Source organism: Lontra canadensis, unplaced genomic scaffold (genome assembly GCF_010015895.1).
Source record: "Lontra canadensis isolate GAN:19392208 unplaced genomic scaffold, GSC_riverotter_1.0 scaffold98, whole genome shotgun sequence".
Taxonomy (NCBI): Eukaryota; Metazoa; Chordata; class Mammalia; order Carnivora; family Mustelidae; genus Lontra; species Lontra canadensis.
Genome location: NW_022631092.1, coordinates 7067234 through 7087834, shown reverse-complemented (window position 1 = coordinate 7087834; position 20601 = coordinate 7067234). Strand labels below are relative to the sequence as shown.

The following is a 20601-nucleotide window of genomic DNA, read 5'->3' as shown; positions in this document are numbered from 1 at the left end:
CAAAAAACTAACTTGAAAAGATACATGCATCTTCATGTTCACTGCAGCATTATTCACAATAGCCAAAATATGGAAACAACCCCAGCGTCCATCAATGGAAGAATGGATAAAGAAAGTGAATACTGAACTGATTACTATTCAGCTATGAAAAAGAATGAAATCTTGCCACTTGTGACAGCATGGATAAACCTCGAGGGCATTATGCTAAGTGAAGTAAGTCAGACCAATACTGTATGAGCTCTCTTACATGTGGAATGTAAAAATAAATAAATCAATAGAAAAAAACCAAGCTCATAGATACAGAGAACAGGCTCGTGGTTGCCAGAGGCAGGTGTGGGGTAAGGGGGAAATGGGTGAACTAATTTTTTTAGTTTAACTACATCAAAACATTTTAAATGCTCGACTTCAAATTCTATACCCAAATGATTAATCAAGTGTGAGGTTAGAATAAAAATATTATCACACACACAAGACTCAGAAAATGTACCTACCTCCAACCCACGATCTCTCAGTAAGCTACTTGGGCATGCACTCTGGGGAAAAAGAGGCACTAAACCACAAACAGGAAGCCATGAGATTCAGTAGAGAGTGAATCCAATCCAGGAAGATAGTCAAGGGAAATGCTGGAGTAACAGCCATACGGCAGATCTTTTGAGCAACCAACTACCCAACCCGCCCAGGTGAAAAGCAAGAAGATGAATAAATTTGGGAGAGCGATCTCCTCAGGAAAAAAAGAGCTGGTGCTTTTGAGACGAGGGTTGGAGAATTATTTTAAATATTTTTCAAGAAGACAATTGGAAATTCTAGAAAAGTCATTACACTAAAGAAAATATAACACACTGCTTACCTCTATAGCAAACCTGGTTTACTTATCTAACAACAGTGATATAAATGTATTAGACAGATGGGGTTGGAGTAGTGTAAGAATTAAATCCTTATCAGACCTGGAAGCAAATATATAACATCTAAAATGTGTAAGTCAAGAAAGCTGGAGCATATTATTTAGTGACAGGAAGGTAATTACCAGAAGAAACAGCTAAAGAATTAAAAGATGTCATTAGAATCTAGGCTGGCTGCTTTGCCTGATTTTTCCAAACTGTATGTGTGTACCACTTGGATAAAAATGTAAAATGAATTTAAGTGGCACAGAGAGATTACCCCTAACCATGAGGAAGAAGGACTTACTCTGAGGTTAGAAGAAGAAAGATGAGGCTAGTAAGATAAGGTAAACAGAAGGGCAGGAAGTGAGTTTCACTGGGCCTGAAAGCCTTGATTTTCTCTAGGAGACAGGAAGCTAAAATAAAGATACAAAGCAAAATAAAAATGTTTGTGGAGACAAAGAAAGCAGCACTAGTGCAGATGGTCTCTGCAAAGTGGTGAAGGCTTGGCTTCGTTACTGTCGGGCAAAGGAAAAGGAGCTGACCAGAGACGTGTCAAAGGATACACGGCAATGCTTAGGATGGAGGTCACTTATTTACTTATTTACCTATTTATGATACTGTTTCACGGATTGTGATGGTTTAGTTCCTTTTCTTGAAGTTACATTTATTAATTCAAAGTGCCTGGAAAAACACCTGAGATCATTAAAATTGTGTAAAGCCATCGGCTTTGTATTCAATTCAATAATCACTAGTTCACTTAAGTGTTAAGTAAGACTATCCTCCACAAGGTACAAGAGTAAGAACCCTTGTGCGTTTGTTACCCAGTTTTATCAACAAATCTGAATACAAATGAACTGCCTTCCTACCCAAACTGTGAACGCCTTCAGAATTTTGTCCATAACCGAGACATTCTGGCATAAGCAAGACTGACTGAACACCTATCAGGACCTGTCAGCTCTAGAAATAAACGGATACGTAACTCGAGTTCACAGTCCACGGGATGAGTGAGCCAAGTAAACCAACAATTAGAACACAATTTGATCAAATGGGACAAGTTGGCCTTGTTCACTGAGGGATCCCCATGGTCTGACTCACTGAAGGATCTCAACACATAATTACTAAAGGGCTCCCTGCCCCTAGGGCAGGAAAAATAGGAAGTTGTAAAGCAAAAACTGACAGGAAAGGGTTTCCAGACAAAGAGAAGAGCATGTGTCAAAGCCAGAGTAAAGAACAAACGAAGCCAGAGGCACTAAAAGATGTGTAGACAAGGAAGAGAACACAGTGGCAAGCCTGTAAAAGTTAAGGAACTCATTACTACAAGCGTCATGCCCGCACATACAGTATACAGTTTCCTTAAAGGGGAGGGCGCTTTGCTTTCAGATAAATTGCTGATCAACAGCGAAGGGTCATCATTTTATTTTTATTTGGGGAGTAAGAAAATGTTAAAGCAACTGAAATATACTTTCAACACTACACGTAAATGGCAATTATTTATCAGCACTGCACTTTCACATGTTTAAAGCTTGAGGATGTAACAAAATGTAAGACTATCAAAACCTTTTGTATTTATAAAAGTAAAGAATTCTTAAGCCTTTAGAAGAAATATATTAAGAGATATTCAATTTAAAAGTATGCACAAAAATAAGTCATGTTTACATCAATACAATGAAACGCTATGACCTTTTTAACATATAAAAACATTTGAAATAAAGTACAAACATAGTATATATTCACTGAATACAATCACATAAAAACACATGCATTGCCCATTGATTAGATGAAAAGAAAAACAAATATTTGGTATTTAAATATTTAGAAAATTTTTGTACAGTTAGGCATTCCATAAACTTCTAAAAAATAAAAACCCCCAAACTAGGTATGAAACCATTAGAGGTATTTATAAAACTTTATAAAAGATTTGACATAAAAAAATAGACTCCAAATGTTGGTATAAAAACTTAAGAGGTATGCAGAAAAATACATATACTCTTAAACAAGATAACATCTTATTGTCACAACAGTTACATAAACATACTCAAAGCAGCTGACCATGGGAATTACAAAATACTCAATTCTGGAACCAAATTCCTGTCCTTTTAATTTTCATGTGAGATAATTTTTCAGTTACTTTCTAATATGTACAACCAAGATCCTAAAATCAAAATTCCCCCCAAGAGTAATCTCTATAAACAGGAACAACCATAACAAATGAAAGCAAAGAGTAAAATTATAGTGTTTATAATCCCTTACTAATCCTAATAAGACAGGTACAGAACAGAAGAGGTCCACAATTCCAACCTGAAAACCAATCAAAAAGTATGTGTGACAGATCAGAAGCCGAGATATTACAAAGATGGCAATTCTTGTGCAAAATGGTCAAGAGATTCTATGCAATTTTCATCAAAATTCCAGCAGGTTTCTGAAAACTGACAAGCTGATTCTAAGCATCACGTGGGAAAGAGAGAGGACCAAGAATAGACAAGTCAATCTAGATTGGGGGTCAGTAAACTAAGGCCCATGGGGCAAATACAGTTAAGAATGATTTTTTTTACATTTTTAAAGGTGAAAAATAAAAGGAAGAAAGAAAAATATTTGACAGAAACCAAACATGGTCTACAAAGCCTAAAAATATTTACCATCTGGCCCTTCACAGAGAAAGTTTGCCAACCTCTGATCTAGAGACACAGAATTGGAGGACTTATACTAAGAGATATCAAGATTTATTAACAAAACTACAGTAATTAAAACAGGATACTGGTGCAAGGATAGACAAATAGAGTCTGGAAATAAATTCCCACATATAGTCATTTGACTCATGATGGAGTTACTACCAACATAGTAAGGAAAAGATGACTTTTTCAATAAATGGCGCTGAGGTCAACTACACAGCCATATGAAAAATAATAAACCATGACCCCTACCTCATACCACAGATTAACGAACAATCAATTCTATATAGATTGTTGACCTAAAAATAAAAGGTAAAACAATAAAAGACAGAAGATAAAATAGGATAATGTATTAATGGCTTTGTGGTAAACAAAGATTTCTTAAAGTGGGACACAAAAAAGCACCAACCATAAAGGAAAAGATCAACAAATTAGACTATTAAATTAAAATCAATAATGTCTATTAATCAAAAGACACCATTAACTTTGAGGTTCCTCTGGGTTCACTGGATCCTAATTTTAGAATTGTTTTGTTTTGTTTTTAGACAGTCTAGTATACTCACACCTATGAGAATGGCTAAAATCAACAACACAAGAAACAAAAGCTGTTGGTGAGGATGTGGAGAAATGGGAACCCTCTTACACCATTGCTGGGAATGCCAGCTGGTACAGCCACTATAGAAAACAGTATGGATGCTCCTCAAAAAGTTAAAAAGAGAACTACCCTTTGATCCATCAATTGCACTACTAGGTATTTACCCCAAGAATACACAAGTACTAATTCAAAAGGATACATGCACCCCAATGTATACAGCAGCATTTTCTACAACAGCCAAATCATGGAAATAGCCCAGGTGCCCATCCACTGATGAATGGATAAAGATGTGGGGGGGTGTGTTTGTATATATGCATATACATATACATGTGTATGTGTAATGGAATATTAGTCAGCCATAAAAAAGAATGAAATCTTGCCATTTGCAACCATGCGGATGGAGCTGGAAAGCATTATGTTAGGCAAAATGTCAGAGACAGGATTACCATATGATTTCACTCACATGTGGAATTTAAGAAACAAAACAAATGAGTAAAGGGAAAAAAAAATAGACAAACCAAGAAAGATTTTCTTTTTTAAAGTAGGCTCTACTCCCAACACGGGGCTTGAACTCAACCTTAAGATCAAGAGTCCCATGCTCTACCGGCTGAGCCAGCCAGGTGCCCCCCTCACAAGAAACAGACTCTGTCTCTAGAGAAAAAAGTGATGTTACCAGAGAGGAGGTGGGCAGGGCTGGGGATGGGATAAATAGAGGACGGGGATTAGAAAGCGCAGCTGCTGTGATGCGTACCGGGAGTTGCATGGAAGTGTTGGGGCACCATATTGTAATACCTGAAACACACATTACACTGTATGCTAACTAACTGGAATTGAAATAAACTCTTAAAAAATAAACAGTTCTATTATGAGGATTGCTATTTCATGACTTTTTTCTTATAGGCTTTCCCGAGAACAAAGAGAAAATTTACCTCTTAAAAAAGAGAATAAAACTTACATTATCATGCAATTACTCTATGGGTCCATTACAGCCTTTCATAAATTTAAGACACACTATGGGATCCTAAGTGACTTTCTTCTATATCTTAAATATTCTGCAATTTCCTTACCCTAGAATTCATTACTCACTCAACCTTACTTATCAATTATCCCCAACTATGCCAAAGAAGATTAAAATACAAAGCTAATGAAGGAATGATGGATTTGCCTAAAAGATGAAGCAAAGGTGAAAACAGCTGTCACCTCACCCCACTTTGTATTGCCCAAAATATTACACCCTACTTTTAGGCTTCATTGAACACAATTGAGAATTTAGAAATTTTCATTTTCTGACTAGCATGGCAAAGAAAAGTGAGAGAGGAAGCTGTGTCAAAATAAAAAAATAAACACAGAGACAGAAGCACTCTAGGCTCTAATAAAGCTGTGAAACCGATCATAAAAGTGAAATCTCCAACTGTTAAGTCCTCAGATGACAGTACCCTAGATTAATATTCTCAAACTCTAGATTCGATGAGTGAACAATAGATTTCTAAGGACAGAAAGGAAATGTACTGTCATCCGCTTAGTCATTAAACTGGAAGGATATCATCACATAATACTTTGTGCCAAGAACTTGGACCATTTTGCTTTGCCAGGAGAATGTGTGACAGGATTATTTCATCTTTTATGTTTACATTTATGTGCCAAAATTTACTTGAGGCAGAGCTCTGCGCTTGTAAAATATTTATAAAAATTCCTATAAGTTGTTCTTCACTATCCCTTTATTGTTACTTCTGTAAGTTATTTGTAAAATTCCTTTAAAATGTTAAAAGGGTCCGCTAGATCAATATGACACTTTTTCAGTACAGTGAGGATGAGAAAGACAAAGGGCTGTAGAGTGAGAAACAGTTGAGACAATCTAGACACAGAATGATATCTAGCATACATTAGGAATTCCTACCAATCAGTAAGAAAAATACATAACCCAATAGAAAAACTGGGAAAAGACCTCAATCAGCATTTCATAAGAGAGGAAATTCAACTTAACATAATCAAATGGAAAGACAAGTTAACCTCATTTGTAATCAGGGAAATACAAATTAAAGCCATGCCACAACACCACTAGATGTCCACCAAGATTGCTAAGATTTAAAAATTTAACAATACCAAGTGTTGATGAGGATGCAAAAAACCCGCTGGTGAGAATGTACATGGATACAATCATTTCAGAAAACTGTTTGACAGTATCTATCCAAGCAGAACCATACCTACCCTCTAATGAAGCAATCCAATTGCTGGTACATTTCTAAACAAAACACACACACACACACACACACACACACACACACACCCCTAAAGGGACACATACAGCACCAAAAGACACAAAGCAGTGCTTTTCGTAATAACCAAAAGCTTAAATGATCATCACTATTAGACTAGATAAACAGATTGTGGTATAGTCACAAAACAAAATACTGTAGAGAAATAGGAATGAACACACCAGGGATGAATCTCACAATAACATAATGTCAAATGAAAGATGCCAGACTCAAAAAGAGTACACACAGTAGGATTCCATTTATATAAACTTCAAAAACGGGCAAAACTAATCTATGATATAAAAAGTTGGTCTAGTGGTTATCTTTGGGGTGAAGGAAAATGGGCAGGGGCATGAGGATACTACTCAGACACTAGTTATCTTCATGTCTTGATCTCAGTAGTGATAACACGAGTGTGTTTACTTTGTGAAAATTCACTAAGTTATGCACTCAGGATTGTGCATATCTCTGTATGTCATCCTTTAATAAATAAATTTTATGACTGAAAAATAAAGGGTTCTGGGAAACCAACATCCACTGACCTAGCAGTTTTAGAGCAGTGGTAGTCTTCTAGAAGACCTGATGAATCAAATGATACACACAAATTTAAAACAGCTGCCCCAGATGCTCCAGTATGGAATTTACACATGATGCAGTTCTACCACTGGACTTCTTGGAAACCTTCACAGTTTTTAGAAAGCAGCGTAAATCTGGATTTTGCAAAAACTCAAAGTAATTTACATTACTTTATTTTGATAGTGTGTTATTGGTTAGTTATCTGTGTTCTCCATTCTTGTTTCTCTACCCAGCTTTCATAGGTTTCCTTGACAGTGTGGATTATTCCTTCCTCAGTCTCTTTCATTCACTTACCAACTTCCCACTGATTTTTTTTTTTTTAAACCTAGATACACAGGAGGAAAAAGAACCATGCCTAGGCAACAGTCACAAATTAAACGTGATATGAGCTAAGTGAGCAAAAGAACTAGAAGGATAAGAGAAATGGAAATGACATAAGCTAGATTGGGGAAAGGTTTTAGAAACAGGGTAGATAATGTGAGCAGGATCCAATTCAAAAACCAAAAAAAAGCCATCCTTATCAAAGTTGCAGGTGAAAAAGCTGGAGAGGAACATCTAAAAGCAATATAATCAACATTTATTAAGATTGCAGCAGACCAGAGAGTTGGCCCAAACCTAACTAGATGAAATGTAAAATAAAGTCTTAGAAAAAGAGAAAAACAAAACAAAAACAACTATACAAGTTCGGGATGAGAGAGGCTTGCCCTCATAATGGCTAATGTGAAAAAGACCAGGGAAGCCAAACTGATGTTTTGTTCAGCTACACAAGTACATTATTTATAACAAAGCTGGTAACAGGCTCTACGGTTCCCTGTATCTGAAGTAAGTGTTCATTCTGAAGGAGACTGACAAATTCAAGGCCCTTCGCGAGACAAGGAGCAATGTAGCAGGAGGAGGCCAGACCCAATGTTAGTGTGAAAAGAAAAGAAGAATCTGAGTTTCTGCAATGGCAGAGAAGAGCAGGTAAGGCCCGATGGGGGAGACAGGAGGGCAGTGTTTAAAGAACCGCAGGGACATGCTATAGATGGGGATAGGATAATTATCTGTTGTACCACAGAGCCAGATCTAGAATCCACAGGCAGAAGTGACAGCAACACATTTAGGCATAACTTTCCAGAAAACTGTCAATACCTTATTATGCTGGTATTCCTTATTGCAGTGCCAATGTTTAAGAGGCTATCAACTACTTGTCACAGGAAGTAAAATGAACTCAAAAGTGGATCGGGGCACCTGGGTGGTACAGTTGGTTGAGTGCTCAGGTTTCGGCTCAGGTTATGATCTCAGGGTCATGAGGTTGAGCCCCACACTGAACTCCACGCTCAGTACAGAGTCTGCTTGGGACCCTCCCTCCCTCTCCTTCTACACACAACCCCACACCACTGGCACAGGCTCATTCTCTCTCTCTCACAAAAAAAAAAAAAAAAAAAAAAAAAAAATCTTAAAAAAAGGGGGGGCCATCAGAAGGCCTTGGATTCTAATTCCATCTCAATCATTTACTAGCAACATCATCTGGGGCAATTTATTTAGAATCTCTCCAAATCTTAACTTCCCTTATATGTTTACTTCATGAGATCACAGAGAAATAATAAGAGAATATGTGGAAGACCCAGGATGACAACCTAAAATGCAACACAAATATCAATTGCTATAGACGGGATATTGTGCTAGATAATTGCTAAGATCTGCCTAGAAGTGAAATTATTAGCTGTACCTTATGGTAAGAAAAAAACTTAAAATAGGTCCTAAATTTACAACAAGATTTGGCAGGCAAAAGACAGAAAACATTAATATGATAGGGAAAAAAGGGAGCAGGAAATCTCTGTTTCTTAAGGTGTTAAGAATAATGTTCTTTTCTGACAGCAAATTCATTACCAGATCCAAAAGGCAATGCTTAATCTAAGAGGTAAGTGGGAATTCTAATAAAAAAGTTACACATACCAAGTAAATCAAGACTACAAAATGTACTTGTAATCACTGACAGTATGAATATCACTGAATCATGGCATTAAATACAGCAGTTAACTAGTGCTTTTGCTCTGGGAGCCCCCTGGACTCTGCTCCCACTGGGTGTGCACTCAGGCTCTACTTTCCCAGTTACATGATGCTGAGCAAGTTACTCAAACCTCTCAGGCCCAGTCTCTAAAGGGTAAACACAGGGTATGAGCCTGCCTCGTTTACAGGTTGCTGAGAAGACTCTATGAGATAACATAATGCACGTAAAGCCTCTGGCAAGGCTTCTGGCACCCAGAGGAATTCATGTTAATTATGTGTTAACCACAGAGGCAGATCTAGAATCAACAGGTAGAGGTTACAGCAACACATTTAGGTTCAATGCAAGAAACAAGTTTTCTAGAGAACTGTCAATACCTTATTCGATGGTGGAGTTTTGTGCCATGTTGTTTTAAGAGTTATAAATTTGGGGAACAAATAAAAGATATATTTTGTTTCCAAAAGTCAAAATTCAGGTTAAATTAAAATAATATAGATAACACTGACACTGAGATGGAAAACTAACCAATGTACTAATGAGTAGAAAAAGTTTACAAGACAAAATGCTCAGTATGATCCCATTTTTGATGACATATATATTTTTAATTATTATCTCTAGATTGTGGAATTAGGTGACTTTCACTTTTTAGAATATTTTTTTGTACTATCTAAATTTAGTATAAGGAGTACGTATTTCTATCACAATTTCCAATTGGGAAAAAAATGTGATTGGTAAGGTTTTTCTACAGGAAAATTAACATTTAGGTCAACCTGCAGGGGGGAATATACTTTTACAAACTTGAAAAATGAATTTAACACCTTTTAAAAAGCAAAGCAAAAACAAATAAAAAACAAAAACAAAAAAACTTAAGACTACTAGTAAATTTCTCTGTGTGCTTTTCTAAATAAAAATGTGGTTCAGACAAAAGGAAAACATCTCCCAAATTGAGGGAGATATACAGGAAATAAGCTCCATGGGGGCGGGGATCCTCCGCTCTGTTATACTCATTGTTATAAGCACAGAGCAGGAATAAATATTTGCTAAACAAGTGGATGAAAGTCTTATTTACTCTTATACTAAATTCTGTTGCCTATTTCATTAGAATATTGGCTTATTCATCTTTATCGCCAACAGCAGGCATATTATCTAACAAAGAGAAGTTACCGATTCAGTTAATTGTGAAATTAAGAAAAAAAAAACAAAAAAGATTAATAAATACTACTTCTGAAGCTAAAAAGTCAGCAAGAAATTGAGAAGCATTACCCTAAAACAGGACATTCATTCTGGACTATGATCTCTACATGTAGGATAAAAGCAGTGACATCAAAGAAATGGGGGCATGTTACTACTTCTAGATTTTATTATGTCACATCTGAGAAATGAACAATACTAACATTATTAACTGTAAACCAGGAATGTATATAAAAGTACAAAAAGAATATAAAAATCGTATAAATAAAGTTTTTTATACCATCAAGGCCTACTCAGCCTAAATCAACAAAAAAGCCAAACCAAACCAACCAACCAAACAAAGGCAGACCTACCTTGGGCCTCTTGGGCCTTCCAAGTAACTGCTTCTAGGAGGATCTGGAAGCAGTCCACCTGACCTCACTGGCATATCCTTGACTCCAGTGATTGGCTGAGATGGAGCAGCTGAAGACTCCCCAAGTCCTTGCTCAGATGAGAATGAACTATATGGCAGAGTAGACTTGCTCAGAGGAGCTTTAGAATTCATTTGTTCTGATGGGCTAACAGCTGATTGCAATGGAGGGTGGTAGGCTGAGGGCGGGCCTGAACCAAAAGACACAGGAGTGGGAAGCAGTGCTGGTCTAGGTTTCTCTGGAACCTGTGAACTCTGAGAAGTGGAGGCTGGTGGGACTGGGGCTGATCCTAACTGAGGAGGCATCCCTTGTGGAACCCCCGGGGGAGGTAATCCTGGAGGAGGTGTGGCTAAAGACAATGGTGGGAGGGGCAGGACAGGTGGAGGTGCCGTTGAGGAGAGGGACGGTGGGGGAAGAACGGGCGGTGGCCCTGCAGAGGAGAGGGAAGGCGGGGGAAGAACTGGCGGTGGCCCTGCAGAAGAGAGAGATGGAGGCATCCCAGGTGGGGGCACAGAGGTTGGTAGAGAAGGTGGCATCACAGGTGGGGGCATGCCAGGTGGTGGCACTGAAGCAGGCAGGGCAGGGGGCATCACTGGTGGTGGCAATGATGGAGGCAATACCGGAGGGGGCATTGTCGGTAGAGGTGGAGGCATCTGAGAATACGGAACGAAAGGAGGTGGCATTGACATGTTCCCCATATACTGGTTCTTCATGTTCTGAAAGGAATTGACTTTCTCCTGGAGATAGGTCTGAGTCGCTTTCATATGTCCCTGCCATGTTTTCCACTGCTTCTCATACTCCTGAAGCTGATCTTTATGAGGATAAGAATGGAGCTGCTCCTCCCACAGCTGAAACTCCCGCTCCCATTCTTGGTAGAGATGTTGAAACTGTTGCTGCTGCATCTCATAATGCCGCAGCTGCACGTCTACAGACATGGTCTACGAACAAAGGGTGACAATTATTTCAAGACATTCCTATAAGAGAACTGACCCTAAAGTTAAAATATTAACGAATCAAGGGCATCTGTAGTCTTAAGAAATTAAAACGCTAAAGACTTTGGGAGACTAGTAAGGATAAACTTGTTCCATCTCCTTAATGATGATCATTCTTTCTTCCTTTGACTCATTTCTCTAAGTTATCATAGAGCTGGAGAAACCAACTAAACACTAAAGCAAATACCTATCTCAGTAATAATTGTTTTCAAGTTTTTCGTACTACCATGGATCACTTTAAGAATTTAAAAAATGATTTATTACTATAGACATACAGACACAAGTTTGTGTCTTCCAGATATAAAAAGAGCAGTTATCTTTTGCTCTGTTTCTAGGTTTCTGTGGTGATTGCTATGATCTTTTTGGTGGATTTTTGCTTATCTGTCACTGAAGTGATTTGCAGGCAACTTGAAACTACATGATAAGAATCTCTGGTTCTTAAAATCCTCAGCAATGGTCCTTTAACACCTGCTTGGGTTGACATGACCAGAAGTCTGCACTACACCTGCCCCATCCCAAGGGCATTTCCATAAAGCTGTACTTCCCAAATCCCCGGTGATATGACAGGTAACTACTTGGAACCCCCGTGGAAAGATCAAATTTAATTTCTCTCCTTCACATTTAGATCTCTTTCAGGAATAACAACTCCTCCATGACTTGGGGCAACTTCCCACGTGCGAGCTGAGGCGGCACTTGCCTGCATATGTGGCGGCTGCTGGATAATCTGCTGGTACTGCTGGAGGATCTGCTGTAACTGAGTGTGCTTCTGCATTATTCCCTGATACTGGAAGCCGACTCGATGCTGCTGGTGCTGCTGCCAGTGCGCGGCTGCGGCCTGCAGCTGTTTTAACCTAGCGTCCTCTTCCGGGTCTTCAGACTGAAAGATAAAAGAGAGAATACACTTTTATATAAGTAACAAAACAGCAACCAAATTAACAAAAGACCCAAATATTTTATTAAGTATTGTATTACTTAATAGTCCAGAATAGTCCAGAATCTCTACAACTCTGGCTGACTGAGAAAAGTTATTTTGTGTTTAGATAAAATCCCTGGCTCTGCTTACACTGTGGCTCACGAGTACTCATATAAAGGACTTTATGAATCCCACAGTCTTCACTGGAATAATCATCTCACTGTTCCTGAACAGGGCAACCATTTCCCCCAAAACAGTCGCTTTATAGCTATGTCCTTTGCACTCTTTGAGAAACCTTTGGGGCGCCTGGGTGGCTTAGTGGGTTAAAGCCTCTGCCTTGGGCTCAGGTCATGATCCCAGGGTTCTGGGATCAAGCCCTGCATCAGCCTCTCTGCTCAGTGGGGAGCCTGCTTCCCCTTCTCTCTCTCTGTCTGCTTCTCTGCCTACTTGTGATCTCTGTCAAATAAAAAAAAAAAAAAAAAGAGAGAGAGAGAGACCTTTTTCTTTTTCACATTAGCCACTTTCAACTAAGAGATTACAATGTCATCATTACGGCTCAATAAAGTCTCCACACAGGCTCTTGGGAGAACAAATACCTTCAGACCAAAGTGAGAACTTTCTGTGTGTCAGCTGGTGACAAGGATGATCACACTGAATGCTTCAACAGCTCTGTAAGATAGCCACTGTTTGAATATACCCATTTTGCAGACGAGGAAACTGCAGCACCAAATGGCTAACCAACTTGTGCAGAGTCCCCACCACCAGCAAGGGGCAGCACCTCCCCTGCCGCCAGAGCAGCTGAACGACAGACACGGCAGCTCCTGAGGGCTGCCGGGCTGCCAGTGTGACGGCTCCCGGGCGTCCCTTTAGCGCTTAGAGAGCCTCCGTACAGAAGAGTGTGTAATTCTCCACTCACTTCAACCATCAGAAAAATGCCTTTTCTAAACCCGATCAGGCATTTATCCAATTTTCCCATATCGGAATTTTACATGTTTAAAAAAAACACACACACACAGAAAAACATATATTCATTTGACAAAGGTATATACAAAAGAATCAGAAAAAAGCTAAACAATTTCTTAAACAGCAAGTAATTAATTTTATGGTTACCTGGGGTTCCTCAGGTGGGAGAGGAGGCGGTACCTCCTCATTAGGTGGTGGCAATGGGGGCTCGTCGGACGAAGAGGGTTCTGGTACTTGACTGGTGGCAGTTACTGTAACTTCTTCTTTCACCGGTTCAGGGGCATCCTTTGCTATGACGGGACCTTTTTTGTGTCCTGGCAAGTGCACTTTTGTCCTCTGCTGCAAACTAAGCAGGTGCTGCCGATACCAATACTGCTGCTGTTCCTACGACAGAGGGCGGTTTTAAGAACGGTAGTTGAAAATCCCATATATTTGCAACTTGGTGTTGACAGAGACCTGCGTTTGTGTGTGTGGTCACGTGTCTGTACGTAAGAAAAGGCAAAGCTGGACTGAGAAAGGCAAATAAGTAAACATGATCTTTCAATTCCTCCCCCAAGTATATACATTAAAGCTAAACCATATATATTAATTCAACATACTTCTCTACTCTTTCAACACACATACTTCTGGAAGTGAGAGCAGTCTTTCTGGTAAATGCTCAGAGGAAATCCTTTCTATTCACAGCTGCTTGCTTTTAACCTGCCATTGGCTGGTGTGGATTTATCCAAGGAGTCTCATAATTAATGAACACAACCAAACAGTTGTCTCCTCTTTGCCTTCTCTCTCCTCCAGTGCTCGTCCCTCTTTTGAACACCTGCTGTATGCCAGCTCTATACACATAAATGAGAATATACTGTGTTTTAGAATACTATTTATTTTAAAAGTCTCAGCTTTGTCCTCCAAATAATACTGTAATTTAACTTTCTGGAAGCTTGTTTTGTGCATCCACTTGAAAAAACGTTACAACAGTAACAAGTCTAATGCAGAAATAATTAGAAAATAAGAAAATACAGCAGATCCTCGTTATTCATGGATTCTATATTTGAAAATATGCCTACCTGCTAAAGTTTATTTCTAACTCCAAAATCAATACTCAGGAAACTCTGGCTGTCATTTGTGGACATGCGTAATAGAGCACTGAAAATTCTGAGTTGCCAGACTTGCACATTTCCTGCTGTGGCAGAACAAGGCCATGCTCTGCCTTTTTGTTTCGCTCTCATACTGTAAATAAGTGTCCTTTTCATGGTCTATTTAGGACCACATTTTTCAGATTTCTGTGCTTTTTGTTGGTGACTTTGCTGTTTAAAATGACTGCAAGCATAGTGTGGTGTGCGGTCTGGTGCTCCTAAGTGCAAGGAAGCTGTGATGTGCTTCACACAGAAAACCTGTGTGTTAGATAAATTTCATTCAGACATGTGTTATGCTGTTGGCTATGAATTCAATGTTAATGAATCAACAAAGTATATTAAATAAGGTGTCATTAAACAGGAACACATGTAAAACAAGGTTATGTATTAACAGGTTGATGAAAATGACACCAAGCCAAAGGCTCACAGGAACCTAACCCTGCACTTCCCCCTGGGAGCAATGGTTTAGTGTTCACTAATTCAATGTTCTTGGCAACTTTATGGAACACAAATACCTCAAAATAAGGAGAATAGACTGAACAAATAAGCAATAACTAATTAATTAAAATCAATAAAAAAATCTCACCACTCAGACCTAACTACAGGATCTTCATTTTCCCAGTATTTATTATATAATTCCCTATGGTTACAAGGTTGCATACAGAAGAGAGTTGTCATAACACTAAAATATTAACACATGTACTACCCTTTATACTTCCATAATTAACAACAGCATGTATTTCTACTACAATTATAAAGATGTAGGATTTTATGAAAGTGATGTTGGAGAACTTTGGAACCCATTACTGACAGCTGAGGATCTAGCAGAAGTCCTGTCAGTTAACAACCAAAACATTTTTTATAATAGGAATTGCAAAAGAGAATATGAATATCAAAGTCTGAAAACAGCCCCTAGGAAAACTGATAAATCTCTACTTTCTTTTTCAATATATCCAAAACCAAAATAAAAGACAACATATAATGCTGCCATATAATTGTGTTGGTATTATAACTAAAAATTATAGTACAGAAACCAAATCAACACTATTCTTTGTTCATTCTAACACTCAGCTATCCCTTATGATTTGGGGCTTTGTTTTTTAAGATTGTGTCCCAAATCAAATGTTTTACTTTTTACATAAACTTTGTATACCTGTGTTGAGTGGATTCGTTTTGCTTAGATTCACGGGGATTCACTATCTTTGGATAACCAGGATTTTCTATATTGCTAATATTTTATTGTATATCCTGTCCAGTTTCCCACATGCAAGTAAAATGGATAAAAATATATAATATATACTCTTTTCTCACTGAACATAATGTTTTATTATCTGTTTTTTCACTCACAGAATGTAATTTTCTTGGGAGAGCGCTGTCTCATGCTTTTCTTATATCCTACCTGGTGCTTAAGCATAGTGCTAGAGCACAGGAGAATGTCAGTAAAGGGTTATTAATCAACTGAAGACTTCCTTTCCACTCATTTCTATGACCTGAAACTTGCTTCAAACTATTGAGAGGAATAAATCCCATCTCACTACCTACATCTTGAAGTCTGGGTCATGAATGAGCTATTATGTTTTTAATTACCATGTACATAATCATCAGCTCCAGAAATATAATTACTTTTCCTATTGAACATTAAAAAAAAAAAAAACCAGCACACTGACCATGATAGTTGATAATAATGTACCATTAAAACCTTTTCAATGTCTTCCACTATTTTATGAAAATAGCAACAGGCTTATCTTTCAGCTTAAAAAAATTAATAAACTCAGTCTCTTTCAAGTAGAAGTTAAAAGTTTCCCTTGTTTTTAGTTGCTTTGAAAGCATCACTAAAAGATACAAAGATGCAAACCATCTTTCATAAACCAGAAGCCAATGGCTATAGACATGGAAGTCTGTACAGATCTAGATTCTTGATGAATTTGTATGTACCCACCTAACTGTCAAAGCTTCCCATCTTTGTCTAAGACCTAGTCTAAGGTTAAGAACCTTATTAGGAACTCGAGTACTTTTTTTTTTTTTTTGTCAGTTGATTTGCTGACAGTAGCACTGTAGGTCAATTTCTATTCCATATGAACCCAAGAAGCAGAGTAACTAGATCTAATTCAGTCCTAGGACCAGTCTTCAGCACATTTTTAAAGCTCTACAGATGAGCATCATTCAGACATGTCCTCAGTGACCCCAAGAGAAAAGTGATTTATCTCTATTTTAGAAAGGAATAAAACCTGCTTGGACTTACTAATGAAGCCAAAGCCAAACTAGTAGCCACTTTTTCTGACTGTCCCATCGTATCAAGACAACTCAATCTTACATGGGATGCTAGTTCACAGAGGAAAATCAATGCGTATGTCACATTCAAAAAGAGATTGAATGAAGAGAGTTCAAAAGGATGTAAGAATTATTTGTCACAAATATCATTATCAAAAAGATGCTAATTTATTCAGCAAGCATTTACTAACCACTTGCTACCAGTACAGTAATGAACTAGGTACTAAATGATTTTCCAAGCAGGGAAATATAAAGCAGAGAATGTGTGAGGCGGGGCAGGAAGGGAAGAGACAGAGAGGGAGAGAGAAAGAGAGAGAGAGAGATGTTTTAGAGATCAATTTCAGAAGGTTGCCTTTCCTATCCAGGTTATTATCAATGCCTGTAACACTAAATGTACTATGTCCTACATCCTAAAGCAAGGGGTGGGGAGAAATCTGGCAAAATAATGATTTTCCATTTTTTAGTCTTATTTAAAACCTATTTATTTTTAATACTTTTGAGGTTCACATTCCACTCCAGGAATAAAGTCACCAGATAATCTTAGTCCCATCTAAAAAAAAATTAGAACTAAAAAAGGAAGCCCCTTTACTTCACCTCTTCCTTGAGCTCCTGCCCTCATTCTCTCTCTCTCTCCTTCAGTCAAACTTCTTGAAAGAGTTGTCTATACTCACCATCCCCATTTCCTCACCTTCCATCACTCCTCAAATCAATGCAATATGGCTTCAGTCACTATGAAACTGCTCCTGCCAAGGTCAACAATAATCTACATGTCAGTAAATGCAAAAGATAACTCACGGTCTTTATCCTGCTTAACCTCTCAGTGGTAGTGACACAGCTGACCACTCCCTCTTCCTAGAAACAGTCTTCTTTGTACTTCTGTGGGACTGCACTGTCCTGACTTTCCACCTACCCGTTTGGTCTTTCTTCTGTTGGTTTCCCTGGATACCGAGATTCTGCGGGACTAGGGCTCAGTGTCCTTTAAACTCTATCCTTACTCTACACACATTCCTCAGGAGACCTCATCTATTTCTGTGCCCCAAATACCATTTTTATGCTGATGACTCACAACTCTTTCATGTCTCCGAGATCTCACTTCTAGACTCCAGAGCTGTACCTAACTTTCAACTGAACATCTCCATTGGAATCATGTGGCTCACGGACCTCAAACTCGGTAGGTCTAAAACTACACTCGCCCTTTCACATCATTCCCAGACCTGTTCTTCCTCCTCTTCCAGGTTTTCCTATTTTATTAGTAAATGGGACCACCATCTACCTGGCAGTCGACTCCAGAAACTCAGGAATCCTGTTTGACACCTCCCTCTCCACTACAACTCAATCTCCAATTACATCCTAGTGCACAAATATTTCTCCAGTCCTTCCACTTCTCTCCATCTCCACTATGACCATCCAAGTCCAAACCACTGTTGTCTCTTGCCTGGATTATTTTATTAAGTATTGTCTCTAAATCACCCTTGCTCTTCTCAGTTTCACTCTCCAGACAGCAAACACAATAAGCTTTCAAAAATGCCCATCTGTCATATTCGACTATACAAAATCCTTCAATGGCTTCCTACTGCCTGAAAGTCCTCATAGGCCCTCCCAACCTGGTTTGTGTCTACCATTCTTACCCTGAGGTTTCAGTAAGCCTTACTTTGAATGTTATCTGGTTAATTCCTACTCGTTCTTCAAGTTTCACTTAAATATCACTTCAAAGGGAGGCCTCTTCAATTAGGGTATAGCTCTCAACTATATTCAATCACTTAAAAAATATTTGTTTCTCATCTACTACATGCTAGACCCTGAGCAAGACACTGCAAATATAATGGTGAGCTTAAAACCAGAAAACAAAACAAAAAACCCTGACCTTTTCCCATTCCTCATGGAACAGTCTAGCGATACTGTGTATTTTATAATCCCACAGCACCTTGTACTCCTCTTAATTACTTATTAAATGTCTTGTTCTTCCCATTGGGACAAGTCATTGAGGGCAAGTGCCATGTCTTACTTTCTTCACTATTTAATCTCTGGTACTAAACTAAGCACAGCACTTGGCACATAATTGCTACTCAATAAATACATAAATATTAAATAAATGACTGGGGTTCATGGGTGGCTTAGCCATTAAGCGGCTGCCTTCAGCTCAGGTCACGATCCCAGAGTCCTGGGATTGAGCCCTGCATTGGGCTCCCTGCTTAGTGGGAAGCCTGCTTTTCCCTCTCCAACTCCCCCTGCTTGTGTTCCCTCTCTCACTGTGTCTCTCTGTCAAATAAATAAATAAAATCTTTAAAAAATAAAAAAATAAGTGACTACAAATTCTAATCCAAGTCAACAGCTTAAGTTTTGAGAATAAAAGGATTAATAAAGTCACAAGTTATGAAAAAAAGGCTAGTATGCACTCTACCTAGCCAGTCCCTTAAACACATAGAAAAGTTAATTCTTCAAAAATACACATTCCATTAAATCATCAATGCTTTACCCTGAAAACCAGAAATTAAATGGAAGAATATTAAGCACTTATCCTACCTTTCCTATACCAACTGTATTTCCAGTTAAATAGTTCTAGTTCATGAAAGTTTTTCTTTACAGAATTCCATATAGTAAATGTAGAAGAAATGGCAAGAAAAAAATCACCATGTAATAACTTTCAGTGAAGAACTAATTTACTCAGGCAAAGACTATCAGCGGATGAATCACCAGATGGAACATTAGAGGCAAAACTGACAGGACAATGGAGGGACTAAACTGTTAACCCCTGATCAATCTTGCCTCCACTAACAGTGGAACAACCAGGCACCGTGTGTCTCTTCATGGGATGCAAATTAAGTACACAGCACCACCCTCGTTATGAAGTACACTTGCCAAAAGAAATGTGAACTTAAATCTAAGCTTTCAAGAGTTTACCAGAAACGTGAAAGGGAGTGGGACAAGTCAAATGATAAGAAACCAAGAAAGCAGGCAAATCCAGAATGTGGGACATTCTGCAGAACCAGTGAGACAGATTTCTCATCAGGTTCAATGGCATGGGATAGAAAAAGAGAATAGGAGAGACTAATAGGCGTTCTTAACTGAGTGTGATTTTAACCCCCAAGGGATATTTGGCAATGTCTGGAAACATTTCCATTTCCCACCGGAGGCTGCTACCAACATCTAGTAGTTACAGCACAGAGGTGTTGCTAAACATCTTACAATGCACAGGACTGCCTTCCGTGACAAAGAATGATCCTGCTTCACAATGTCTGTATTGGATCCTGATCTGAATAAACCATTAAAACATGACTGAGTTCACTGGGGAATTTTAACATGGATGATACCAAGGAATTTTTTTAAATTAGTATGATGAGACAATAAGGGAAGTCTGAATGGGTCAGGTATTAGATGATACAAAGAAACTATTGTTACATTTTGTAGGTGTTATAATGTATTTACCTAAGAAAAGGTCCATTTAAAAAAAAAAAGATTTTATTTATTTATTTAACAGAAAGAGACACAAAAAGAGAGGGAACACAAGCAGAAGGAGTGAGAGAGGGAGAAGAAGGCTTCCCACTGAACAGGGAGCCCGATGTGGGGCTTGATCCCAGGACCCTGGGATCATGACCTGAGCTAAAGGCAGCCACTTAACAGCTGAGCCACCCAGGCGCTCCACAAAGTTCCATTTTTTAAAAAGATGACTAAGAATGTAGAGATGACATGACATGACATCTAAGATTTGCTTTAAAATATTTCAGCAGCAATAAAGAAAAGGCACAGGTCAAGTAAACATGATAAAAT

The 20601-nt window shown here is 38.4% G+C and overlaps 1 protein-coding gene across 4 annotated transcripts in view; it reads right to left on the bottom strand.

The window, feature by feature from the left end:
- YLPM1 (YLP motif containing 1) overlaps nucleotides 1–20601 on the bottom strand; it is a 76913-nt gene that overhangs the window by 53186 nt on the left and 3126 nt on the right. For all 4 annotated transcript variants that reach the window (XM_032837400.1, XM_032837399.1, XM_032837398.1 and 1 more), the window contains exons 2-4: nucleotides 13583–13819; nucleotides 12257–12436; nucleotides 10511–11505 (exon numbers count right to left, since the gene is read on the bottom strand). In XM_032837400.1, the coding sequence (XP_032693291.1) occupies nucleotides 10511–11505; nucleotides 12257–12436; nucleotides 13583–13819 (1412 nt within the window). The remainder of the gene's footprint in view (nucleotides 1–10510; nucleotides 11506–12256; nucleotides 12437–13582; nucleotides 13820–20601) is intronic.